Genomic DNA, 13,254 nt, shown 5'->3' with positions numbered 1-13,254 from the left:
TATATATATACACACACATCTTTTTTGCTTTGATGTTTTACTTTTATAAACTGTAAAGCAGGGGCCACATGGTGAAGGATTGCAATGGTTTAGTCTGTGTAAAGTCACTGGTGGCTATCCCACTGTGTTCTATAGTGCTGGTATATTGAACAAGATTACAACAGATCACACATGCTGCAACTAAAATCTGCATCTCAAAGTTACTTGTGCTGCAGCTGGTCAGTGCACACAGAGTTTTTTGGTGCTGATTTTGACGCTGAATCTGCCTCAAAATCAGCCTCCAAAAAAAGCCTCCCAATAGAACTCTAGGCTGATTTTGAGGCAGATTCAGCGTCAAAATCAGCACCACAAACTCTGTGTGAATGGACCCTTAGACCAACAGCATGTTAATTATTATAGTAGTTTTCTCCTGTGCCTTTTGACCTTTGCATTGCAAAGGTTTGAGGCTGCAAGAGACCCACACTGATTCATTGATTCAATTAGTTAACCTGTAGCAAAAACTACCCAAATTGTGGCATTCTGCAAGCACCTAAATCTTTTACTTCTGGGGATAAAAATCATTTGATGGACATACAGTTGTTTACCAGCATAACATGGGCCATCCAGCTGTGCCTGTCACATTAACGCTAGGTTCACACTAGCGCCTTGAGTCCGTTCTGAGCTTTCCGTCTTCTGCATGCAGAAGACGGAAAGCTGTCAGACCGGGTCCGGCCCTGTGCGCCGGTGAGCGTTTTATGCTCTCCGCCGCAAAACTGTTTTTTTAAAACCGGACACAGAGTGCTACATGTGTGTCCGATTTAAAAAAAAAACAAAAAAAAAACGGTTTAGCGGCGGAAAGCTTAAAACGCTCACCGGCGCTCACGGCCGGACATCTTTCAAACCCATTCAAATGAATGGGTTTGAAAGAGTCCTGCAGCTTTCCGTCTCTTGCTCAGTTTTGTGCAGGAAACGGAAACCTGCATGAACAGAGACCGGGCGCAGATGTAATCGAGCCCTAACAGAACAGATTTCTATCCTTTAGAAGTGTAAGAAGAAAAAAAATGTCCCTGAAGAATGAGAGAATTCACAGATTCTGGAAAGAGTTAGGAATTGGTTCAGGAAATATACTGGAAATTTAAAATGCCTTATAAAGAACAACATTTACACATATGGACAAAATTGTTGGTACCCCTCATTTAAGGAGACAAAAACCCACAATGGTCAATGGTCACAGAATAACTTGAATCTGACAAACTGGAATTTGCCAAACTAGATGTTGACAATTCACAAAGCTTCTTGGAGAATGTCCTATGGACAGATGAGAAAAAAATTGACCTTTTTGGCACGACATCACTGCTCTATGTTCACAGATGGAAAAATGAAGCATATCTTGAAAAAAACCACTGTCCTTACTGTGAAACATGGCGGGGGCCGGGGGCTCTATTATGTTCTGGGGCTGCTTTGCTGCAACTGGCAATGAGTGTCTTGAATCTGTGCAGGGTACAATGAAATCTCAAGACTATCAAGGGATTCTACAGACAAATGTGCTGCCCAGTGTCAGAAAGCTTGGTCTCAGTTGCAGGTCATGGGTCTTGTAACAGGATAATGACCCAAAACACACAGCTAAAAACACCCAAGAATGGCTAATAGGAAAACATTGGACTATTCTGAAGTGGCCTTCTGTGAGCCCTGACCTAAATCCTATTGAGCCTTTTTGGAAGGATCTGAAACATGCCGTCTGGAAAAGGGACCCTTCAAACCCGAGACAACTGGAGCAGTTTGCTCAAACATTTTTTATTTATTTATTACTTTTGTCAGATACCAACTTATTTCTGTGATTATTGTGGGTTTTTCTTTCATTAAGTTAGGGGTACCAACAATTTTGTCCACGTGTGTATTTGCAAGGCCTGGATTTTTTTCATGACCTTTTAATTACCGGGTTCCATTTAGCACAAAAAGGGATTATGTCACCAGAATCCAGCATATCAACTGAGCCTCAAAGACATTTACGTTAGGGTCCCATGAATCAAATGGTGTTCCCTTTGTGACTCAGTCCTATGTTACTGAGATGTTGCTCTTTTTGTGAGCATGCAACCGAAGCTCTTTGGAGCCACGAAGACAATTGCATTGTTCCAAAGAGGTAAGTGGCATCTTCCACATTGCTTCAAAGTTTCTATTTGCATATTGATAAAAACTGCAGTATTTCAGCAACAGAGGCATCAATTCACAAGCGAGAAAACACAGGTTTAGGTCAACTGAATCAAACCATCTACTATATCTGCGGGACTGGACTGATATGCTGAGTTCTGTAGACAGATACCCCTTAAAGCAGTATTCTCCAACTTTTACATTGGGGACCTAGTCTTAAGGGGTTGGCAAGAAATTTTTAATTTATGATTTTGTTTGATTTTGTTCCTTTATTATGCATTAGTATTTCATTTTTTAAATGTTTTATTGCTGATTATAAAATATTTTTTTTTTCTTCAGAAATGATCTTTCAAAAATTATGAGGACAAGAGCTAAAGAGATTGAGGTGAAGCTGCTGCTCTTTGCTATCCAGAGAACCACTAATTTTGAGGGACTTCTAGCAAAGCGTTTCTCTGGCTGCACCTTGACTGACACTGTTGTGGTAAGGCAATGCTTGACTATGCAGTACATCAATTTGTTCCAGCACTTCACTGCATATTTATGGACTCATTTGACATCTATATATAGGGAAGGAAGAAGCTTTAATGGAGTTGGGATGGGGTTAGATTTTGTGAATCCTGTCTTGTAATACATGGTGGGCAGTGACTGCATTTAGGTAAGTCTTGAAAGAACTGTCTTAGTACTATGTTTCTCTAAGCTCAGTAGACTTCAGTGGAGCAAGCTATGTATGTCCTACACTACCTAGTTTCTCCCTATATTTATAGCTATTTCAGTGAGGGTTTACTAGGTTTCAAAATAAGACTATATGTAAACTCTGTGAATAATGTTATAATACTATATCAATATCAATAAAAACTATTGTAACGGCCAAAAAAAATTTTTAAATATTTTTATTGGGAATTTTTCCATAATCTGATATAGGAGATAGATGTGTGTGTGTTTATTATGTTGGGTGGTACAATAGCCAAGGCAAATACCCAGGTCTTATTATAAAATAATTTGTGCACTATACTGTTTTAGGTTTAAGCCGCACATGGCATAAACGCCACAGCAAAAAAAACCACAGCATTTATAGTCCCTGCAAAGTGTGTGGGGTTCTAGTGAATCCCATCCATAAATTGCAGAAAAATATATGAACCTGAAATCCTGCTATTTCCAAAACCACTTTGGTTTTGAAAATCACAGCATGTCAATTATACCCACGGAGCCAGCAGTTTCTCTATAGGTAAAATTGAAGCAGAAAGTCTGCACTGGAAACTTGCAGACTGCGGGAAAAATTGTGATGTGTTGCCGTCGCATTTTTAGCCTCATTTGCTTACCTTGGCAAGTGTACCACCCTAAGTGCCCTGGCATACTTCCCCATCTGATATCAGATAAGACATATGGTTGAAGTCTGACGGATTGTTTAAATCCAAAATTAGCAAAGTACTGGTCTATGTCTTATGAGGACAACCACTTACATATGCAATAGTAGAGTATATGCTGGAAAGTATTTTTTCATCTGGAGGATGACATGACCAGGTATTGTGTTGCCTATTTACTTGAATAGTGCCTGCCTTTAGCCTTCTCTCTGTGATATTAGTAAATTTACTGTGTTGTCACAGACAGAACTTTAAAAGGATTCTATCATTAGAATCCCATTTTTTAGATAAACCCACGTTGGAATAGCCTTAAGAATAGCTATTCTTCCCCTACCTGTAGAAGTGCTTTCCGTGCTGCCATTCGGTATATATTCCCGGTTTCTTCATTCTAGTAAAGAGTCTTCTCGAAGCGCTGGGGACGGTCCCCAGCGCTCAAACCGTACTGGGGGCGAATCCTGTGCTGCGAAAAAACTGGTCGAACAGGAGAGAACATAGGAAAATGGCCGACGGATATGCGCAGTGGGTGCAATTGGCCATTTTCCTGTGGCTGAACAGGAGAAAAGAAGCAAAGGCAGAGATCAAGAAGAAGGCGGCGCTAGAGAGTTTTCCTCGCAGCACAGGGGACGCTCCCAGTGCTGTTTGAGCGCTGGGGACCGCCCCCAGTGCTGCAAGAAGACTCATTACCATAGTGAAGAAACCAGGAAGACTTCTAAAGGTAGGGGAAGAATAGCCTTTCTTAAAGAGCACCTTTCATGGTGCGCGATAGGTGCTGCTTTGATGAAGGAAGTTCCTGGCTGACTGTCAGGAACACCCTTATGATTGTAAATAGCTACTGTACCGGGACCGATAGCTCTTTACCCCGGGCACAGATCAGGAAAGCCGACAGTCGCTGAATTAAGCGCACTGTTGGCTTTCCAGCAGTTTATAGAACTGCCTGTGCCCTGGACCATGAAAGGTCCTCTTTAAGGATATTCCGACATGGGTTTAGCTAAAAATGGGATTCTATTGATAGAATCCCTTTAAGGTTCTTTTAGACACCCCAGTAGCCAAAGAAACAGTTTGAACAAGTACTCCTATGACCAATCATATCCCATTCATTTTTTGAGACCTTGTAATTTTGAGGTACAGGCTACACACCAAAACAAAGAGAGTATCATGAAGGTTTTATGGCAATGTCTATGGGCAATTGTAGTGCAACACAGGCTGAACCATGTGTTGATATGTAATCCATTCTTTAGGCTTGCAGTAGCTTGATTTATTGTAATGTTTATTTTAATAAAGGCATATACAATTTCTCATGTGCATTCTTCAGTGCCTCGATTAAACAATAAAAAGGGCTGATTCTGATTCAGCCTGACCACGGCAGACTTGGCATTTAACCTTGAATTCCTTCCTCAATTACTCACAAACTTGTAGCTGCCTTCACAAAAAGTAGTCTTTCATTTACTATTTGGTTCTCTCTGTGATTTTCTTATGGTTAATATTTTAATGTACATTAGCTGCTTTGCTGAGATCCTATAGCCTAATATATTTCTAGTGTCAATACAGTTCTGTGCTTCCTTTTCCAGTGGTATGATAAGAGGTCATTAGTTTTTCATAGACATACATTTCTGCTATCAGTATGACATGGATTTGTAACATGGACATGTGCTTGAGGCTGTAGTGATCATTTCAGTTTAGATGCCTTAATTCTTTTGAAGGGGTACGTCTGTCTGTCGACAACTTTCCTTCCTCCACTTAGTATTGAGAAAAAGAGAAATACTGGTAGCATGGAACAAAGACTCACTTAAGCGTGTGAATGCTGCACAGTTTATAATACTATTGTGGTCATGTATGTCCAGGCCGTCCAAAATTGTTCTAGAGCAGACTTGTGTGTTTTTAATATAAAAGAACTTGCTATAGTTTGTTACATATATTACTCCCAAAACAGGAGTAAAAACCATATTTGTGCTTTTAGAGAGAAAGTTGTGGTGGTCTTTTACATCTTGCGGAAACTTGGAAACTCCAACTCATACAGTACATGCTTTTTGTCATCGTAGTCCATCGTGATATGGTGGGATAGAGGGCGCTCTCTGCGAGGGCTTACAATTTATAAGGAAAGGGGATAGAAACAGTAAGTGTGTGGTGGGGAAAGAATCTGTTCAGATGGTGCCAACAGGTTTATTGAAGGCTGTAAGTTTTCCTGAAGAGGGTGCCTGAAGGTTGTGGTTGTGGGGGGACAGTCTTAGGGCTAGTTCACACGTGAACTGCCCGCGCGGGTTTTGACACAGAGAGAGACGCGGCGAGCCGCGTCTCTCTCTTGTCAAAACCCGCCCGCCGCGACCATCGCTGTCGCGGCTTAACCCTCTGCTGTCGGCTCAAATGAATGAGCCGACATAGGAGGGAGCTGCCGGGGGCGGAGTGGTAGTGGTAGTGAGTTCCAGAGTGTAGGGAATACACAGAAGTCTTGGAGTTGTATGAAGGGCAGATTAGAGCAAAGTGAAAATAAGGGTAAGTTCACACGATGTAACGTGCTGCGTGATGTGGCACGTATACGGCGTGTGAGAGTTTGCGCGCCGTAAAAGCTCCCATTGATTTCAATGGGAGTTAGGATCGTATACGCCGCTTTATTTTGTGGCCGCAAAATCACGGCCGCAAAATAACGCGGCGTATACGTTCCTAACTCCCATTGAGATCAATGGGAGCTTTTACAGTGCGCAAACTCTCACACGCCGTATATGTGCCACATCACGCGGCACGTTACATCGTGTGAACTTACCCTAAAGGTCTTGAGAGGATTGGAGATTACTTGTGGGTGGGTAGTAAGAGATTAGGTTAGAGATGCATGGAGCGGACTAGTTGGAGATGACTTTGTATGTAAGCAGTACTGTTTTAAGCTCTATTCACTGAGCAATGGCTAGCCATTGATGAAGTGTTTAGCAAAGATTTGAGGGTGGACTAGAATAGGGCAAGCGCATTTGCTAGGAGCTCACAGAAGAGTGTTACAGTAGTCTACCGTATTTTCTGGACTATAAGCCGCACATAAAAACCTACGATTTCCTCAGAAATCGTAAGTGCGGCTTATAGTCCGGTGCGGCTTATATATGGATGGAAGCGGCGGCAAAGACTGCGTGCCGCTTCCATACATACATAAAAGGCACCGTAAGGGTGCATTCACACTACCGAACGCCGGCGTGTATCACAGCCGTACACGCCGGCGTTACAGCAGGGCTGCCGGACACTTCCTATTCATTTCTATGGGAGCCGGCATGCGAGCGCTCCCTATAGAAATGAATGGAAAAAAGCAGTCCATTCATTTCTATGGGGAGCGCTCGCATGCCTGCTCCCATAGAAATGAATAGGAAGTGTCCGGCAGCCCTGCTGTGACACCGCCGTCCTGAAAGAGAACGTGAAACTTACCCAACGGTGCAGGGCGGGCGGGCATTCAGGCCTCCTCTGCCTCTGATGTTCCGTCCTTCTCCTCCGGCGCTCGCTGATAATGGCCAGGGCGCATGCGCATAATGCTTCTACTGCGCATGTGCCCTGGCCATTATCAGCTTGCGAGCGCCGGAGGAGGACGGAACATCGGAGGAAGAGGAGGCCTGAATGCCCGCCCACCCTGCACCGCTCGGTAAGTTTCACGTTCTCTTTCAGGACGGCGGTGTCACAGCAGGGCTGCCGGACACTTCCTATTCATTTCTATGGGAGCAGGCATGCGAGCGCTCCCCATAGAAATGAATGGACTGCTTTTTTCCATTCATTTCTATAGGGAGCGCTCGCATGCCGGCTCCCATAGAAATGAATAGGAAGTGTCCGGCAGCCCTGCTGTAACGGGGGGGGGTGTGGGGTGTGTAGTAGTTTAACCTAACGTTTACAGTTGGGCTCTATCAGCATGATTTTGCTGATAGAGCCCCTCCTCGCCTGCCGAGCGCTTCCAATAGAAGCGGCTGGCACGCGGGGGGTTAAGCGGCCGCTGGCAAAGTCTGCCTGCCGCCACTTTCAATAAGATATAATGCGCACCGGACTGCGGCTTATAGTCCGGTGCGCCTTATATATGAACCGAGACGGACTATAAGGCACTCATGGGCAATGCGGCTTATAGTCCAGTGCGCCTTATAGTCCGTAAAATACGGTAAGTGGTAAATGATGAGGGTGTGGACTAGCATTTTTGTAGTTTCAGGGGTGAAGAAAATGCAAATTTGATGGAAGATTATGAGTTTTAGGTGGCATGAGGCAAATAAATTTTTTGTAATGTCAGTACAGATTATTTTTTTATTATTTTTTTAAATAAACTATTAGCACTAGAGATGAGCGAACACTAAAATGTTCGAGGTTCGAAATTCGATTCGAACAGCCGCTCAATGTTCGTGTGTTCGAACGGGTTTCGAACCCCATTATAGTCTATGGGGAACAGATACTCGTTAAGGGGGAAACCCAAATCCGTGTCTGGAGGGTCACCAAGTCCACTATGACACCCCAGGAAATGATGCCAACACCTCTGGAATGACACTGGGACAGCAGGGGAAGCATGCCTGGGGGCATCTAACACACCAAAGACCCTCTATTACCCCAACATCACTGCCTAACAACTACACACTTTCCACATTCAAAAAAACCTCTATCAAAGTGGGAAAATACCTGGAAACCTTCTTTACTCCCCAAATGGATGGACACAAACCCCAATTTAAGCTCAACAAACAGTAACAACCACCCCTTTAAATCACGTTCCCCATGACAACCACAAATGGAATAGGCAATGGGAATTCCAAAAGCCCTCACCCTTAACTGTCATTTTGAGTGTGTGTGTGTGTGTGTGTGTGTGTGTGTGTGTGTGTGTGTGTGATGTGGTAAGACCTTCCAAAATTCACTTTTCTAGCCCTTAACATGAGCCCTTCCAAACAAAGTTACATGACCTTAAGCTGAGCTACCAGCAGAGATTGAGGCCCTTGGCATGAGTAGAGCCTTGCACCAGCAGTGTTTTTGGCACTTAGGGTGAGTTGAGCCTTGTACCAGCGTGTGTCCCTTAACATCAGGCGGGCCCTAAGTTCTGCGCTTTGCACAAAAGTTCCACATTAACTAGGCTGAATGGTACAAAGATTAGTAGGCCCGAGAACCAGGAACAGGTCTTGCAATGGCTGTCGGATAACGCTTAAAGCACATTGTCCACCAGCCAGTCAGCCTCTACCTCCTCTTACCCAACAGTCTTGTCCTCCTTCCACCCAAAATTCCCAATCTTCTCAGAACAATAACCCCAACTGTCCCTGCTCCCCAGAGCTGTTCTCCCTTCCTTTGACTGTACCGCAACCTGCCCCTCCATTTCGCGATTCCACGGACCTAACAGACGAGTATCTGTGTCCAGATGCTCAAACACTAGAGTCTCCTCCATTCCATCTCCGGTCGATTTGGTGGCGGATGACCAGCAACCCACCCTCATCGACGACGATGAGACGCAGTTGCTGTCAGGGCAGCCAGTTGACATGCGCATTGTGCAGGAGGAGGAGGCGAGACAGGAGTTGGAAGAGGAGGTGGTGGACGACGAGGACACCGACCCCACCTGGACAAGGCAGATGTCAAGCTGGGAAAGTAGTGTGGATGTTGAGGCAGGTGCAGCACCAAAAAGGGTAGCTAGAGGCAGAGACATGTCCAGAGGCAGAGGTCAGCTGCTTTGCCGAAGCCAGGCCAGACCCGGAATGTCCGAAGATGTTCCCTTTTGTACCCAGCCCAGAAAAACTCCCCCATCGAGGGCACGTTTCTTGAAGGTGTAGAGTTTTTTCAAGGAATGCGCCGAGGACAGATATAGTGTCGTCTACACAATTTGCCTCTTGAAATCGAGTAGGGGCCCTGAGAAGAGCAACCTGTCCACCACTTCAATGCACCGTCATTTGGAATCCAAGCAATGGAATCAGTGGCAGGCAGCAACGGCAGGACAAACGTCGCCCGCCGTTCATGCCACTGCCTCTGCTCACAGTGCTGGCGATGCACTCCAGAGGACGAGCCAGGACATCACTTCATCTGCCTCCGCCACTTTGTTGACTTCTCCCTCATCCTCCCCTGTTTCTGTCTTATCTCCTTCTCCTGCACCATCAAAGGCACCATCAGGCGCTTCTTTACAACAACCCACCATCTCTCAGACATTGGAGCGCCGGCAGAAATACACCGCTAACCACCCACCCACGCAAGCCTAGAACGCCAACATCGCTAAACTGCTGGCCCAGGAGAGGTTGGCGTTCCGGCTTGTTGAAACTCCCGCCTTCCCGGACCTGATGGCAACTGTGGCACCTCACTATGCCGTCCCTAGCCGTCTCAACTTCTCCCGGTGTGGCGTCCCCGCCTTGCACCAGCACGTGTCACTCAACATCAGGTGGGCCCTTAGTTCCGCGCTTTGCTGCAAGGTCCACTTGACCACCGACACTTGGACAAGCGCCTGTGGTCAGGGATGCTGCAGTGCTTATCTTTAATGACAGGCAGGGTGAATGTGGTGGAGTCTGTTCCCCGGGTGCAAACTGGGGTGGCCTATCTCCTCTCCCAGGCCAAAATTCATGGCAGGAGTAGACTGAAACCCTACGACGCTGCAACCTCCACCACAGCTACTAGCGGCAAACGCTAAAACACTGGTGTGGGGAGACGTCAGCAGGCGGTGCTGAAGCTCATCAGCTTGGGGGACAGACAGCACAGTGCCTCCGAGGTCAGGGATGCCATCCTGGCTGAGATGGCATTTTTTTTTCCCTGCTACACCTGGGGCCTGGCATTTTTACGCCTGTGATAATGGCTGGAACCTGGTAGCGGCTCTGGAGCTTGCCAGCCTCCAACACGTTCCATGTTTGGCCCACGTCTAACCTAGTGGTGCAAAGTTTTTTAAAAACATACCCAAATGTACCGAAGCTACTGTTGAAAATGCGGCGCTTGTGCGCCCACTTTTGCAAGTGCACAGGAGTCGCTGCTAGCCTAAAAACACTCTAGCAAGGCCTACATCTGTCCAAACACAGGCTGTTGTCCGTCATTCACACACGCTGAAACCCTACAATACCATATCTTGAGCAGGGTGTGTGAGCTGCACAGACCTTTGATGGAGTTCCATCTACAAAACCCAAGGGTTCCTCAAAGTCAGCAACCAAAGTTTCTGCACCATGAGTTTCCAGGGGTGGCAGAGTTATGGCTAGGGGAAGAGGCATGGATAGGGATGATGTCTAGGGGCAAAAGCAGTGTGGATGTGGAGGCAAGCTAAGCAGGAAAAACTGGGGGTACAAGCTAAGGCATGGACTGGGGTGATGTCTAGGGGCAAAAGCAGTGTGGATGTGGAGGCAAGCTAAGCAGGAAAAACTGGGGATACAAGCTAAGGCATGGACTGGGGTGATGTCTAGGGGCAAAAGCAGTGTGGATGTGGAGGCAAGCTAAGCAGGAAAAACTGGGGGTACAAGCTAAGGCATGGACTGGGGTGATGTCTAGGGGCAAAAGCAGTGTGGATGTGGAGGCAAGCTAAGCAGGAAAAACTGGGGGTACAAGCTAAGGCATGGACTGGGGTGATGTCTAGGGGCAAAAGCAGTGTGGATGTGGAGGCAAGCTAAGCAGGAAAAACTGGGGGTACAAGCTAAGGCATGGACTGGGGTGATGTCTAGGGGCAAAAGCAGTGTGGATTTGGAGGCAAGCAAAGCAGGGAAAATGGTGGCTAGAGGCAAAGGGATGTCCATAGGCAGCAAGGGCAAAGATGCAAAACTCTCCCGTTTCAAGAATTTTCCTGACTTGTTTCCCCACAAAACATTCCTGGGAGGAGGGCTGAAACACCACCCTCCTCCTCCGCTGTTAGATTTACCCCAGCTACGAGCTGAAAACGCTGCAACACTGGTGTGGGGAGACGTCAGCAGGCTGGGCTGAAGCTCATCAGCTTGGGAGACGGACAGCACACTGCCTCTGAGGTCAGGGATGCCATCCTGGATGAGATGGCAATTTGTTTATCCCCGCTGCCCCTGGGGCCAGGTTTTTTAGCTTGTTGGAGGGCTCTGGAGCTTGCCAGCCTCCAACACGTTCCATGCCTGGCCCACATGTTCAATGTAGTGGTGCAATGATTTTTAAAAACATACCCCAAATTAGCTGAGCTAAGGGTGAAAGTGCGGCACTTGGACACCCACTTTCCCAAGTCTACAGTACCTGGAGCTAGCCGCAATACACTCCAGCAAGGCCTACATCTGCCTGAAGCACCTACTGTTGTGCGAGGTCACCACACGCTCTAACCCTAGATACCGTATGTTCAGCAGGGTGTGTGAGCAGCAGAGACCTTTGATGGAGTACCAGCTACAAAACCCAAGGGTTCCTCAGAGTCAGCTCCCTCACTTTCTGCACCATGAGTTTCCATGGGTGGCAGACTTATGGCTAGAGGCACAGGCATGGATAGGGGTGATGTGTAGGGTCAAAAGCAGTGTGGATGTGGAGGCAAGCTAAGCAGCAAAAACTGGGGGTACAAGCAGCCGGTGACATCATCACTGACAAGCACAGCTGTCTGTCAGCTGACAGGCTGACTTTCACCAAAATGAACAGACAATGGATAGACTCATCATATACATGTCAGTTACATGACAAATTTAGTGCAATTTGCAAGTCCAAGATGGTTTGGAGATCTGCGGAGAGGAATCTCACCACCTCTTGCGGGTGCCATCATTTGGAAGGCAAGCCCTGGGCTCAGTGGGTGAGAGCAAGCGCAGGATAATCGTCGTTTGGCCTGGCGGCCACTGCCTCTTCCACTGTTGACAGGGCTGGCGCTGCAGTCCAGACCAGGAGCCAGGACACCTCCACATCTGCCTCTGACACTTTGGGGAGTTCACCCTTATCCTCACCTTTTCCTGCCATTTCTCCTTTTGCCCGCGCCATCATGCGCCTCTTCCCAGCAACTCCCCATCTCCCAAGCCTTTCATTTCATGCTAAAGTACAGCGCAACCCACCCACATGCCCAAGGCTTCAACGGCCTCATCTCAAGAAATCTGGCCCAGGAGATGTTGGAATCCCGGCTGGGGGACACTCTGCCCTTTTTGGGCAGAGTGTCTACTGCGCCACCGCACTGTGCCGTCCACACCAGCACTTTCCCCCAAACATGAGGCGGTCCCTAAATTCAGCGCTTAGCCCTAAAGTTCCATGTGACCAGTTACGAATGGACAAGTGCATGCGGACAGGGACGCTACCTTTCAATTTGGGCACAGTGGTTGAATGTAGTTGAGGCGTGGACCGGGTCGCAAAATGTGGTGGCCTGACTTGTCTCCCCACACAACATTCCTGGGAGGAGGGCTGAAACACCACCCTCCTCCGCTGTTAAATTGACCCCAGCTACGAGCTGGAAACGCTGCAACACTGGTGTGGGGAGACGTCAGCGGGCCGTGCTGAAGCTCATCAGCTTGGGGGCCAGACAGCACACTGCCTACAAAGTGAGTCATGCCATCCTCGATGAGACGGCAATGTGGTTTTTGCCACTGCACCTGGGCCCAGGCATGTTGTCATGTGTGATAATGGCCGTAACCTGGGATTGGCTCTGTAGCTTGGCAGCCTGCAACATATTCCATGCCTGGGCCACGTTTTTAACTCATTGCTGCTAATCTTTTGAAAAAGGTACCCCAATGTTCCTGAGCTACTGGTGAAAGTGTGGCGCTTGTGCGGATAGTTTTTAAAGTGTATAGTTGCCGCTGCTAGCCTCTATGCACTCCTACAACGCCTGTACCTGCTGGAACAACGGCTGTTGTGCGACGTCTCCACACTGCTGGCACTAAACATATCATGTGTTGAGCAGAGTGTGTGAGCAGCACAG

The 13,254-nt window shown here is 47.1% G+C and overlaps 1 protein-coding gene across 1 annotated transcript in view; it reads left to right on the top strand.

The window, feature by feature from the left end:
• Positions 1-13,254, top strand: part of VPS53 (VPS53 subunit of GARP complex) — a 108,136-nt gene that overhangs the window by 35,490 nt on the left and 59,392 nt on the right. The window contains exon 11 of the mRNA XM_075264882.1: positions 2,467-2,608. Within this exon, the coding sequence (XP_075120983.1) occupies positions 2,467-2,608 (142 nt within the window). The remainder of the gene's footprint in view (positions 1-2,466; positions 2,609-13,254) is intronic.

This window comes from Leptodactylus fuscus, chromosome 2, assembly GCF_031893055.1.
Source record: "Leptodactylus fuscus isolate aLepFus1 chromosome 2, aLepFus1.hap2, whole genome shotgun sequence".
Taxonomy (NCBI): domain Eukaryota; kingdom Metazoa; phylum Chordata; class Amphibia; order Anura; family Leptodactylidae; genus Leptodactylus; species Leptodactylus fuscus.
Note: the sequence above shows the minus strand (reverse complement) of the source record. Positions and strands in the feature narration are given on the sequence as shown.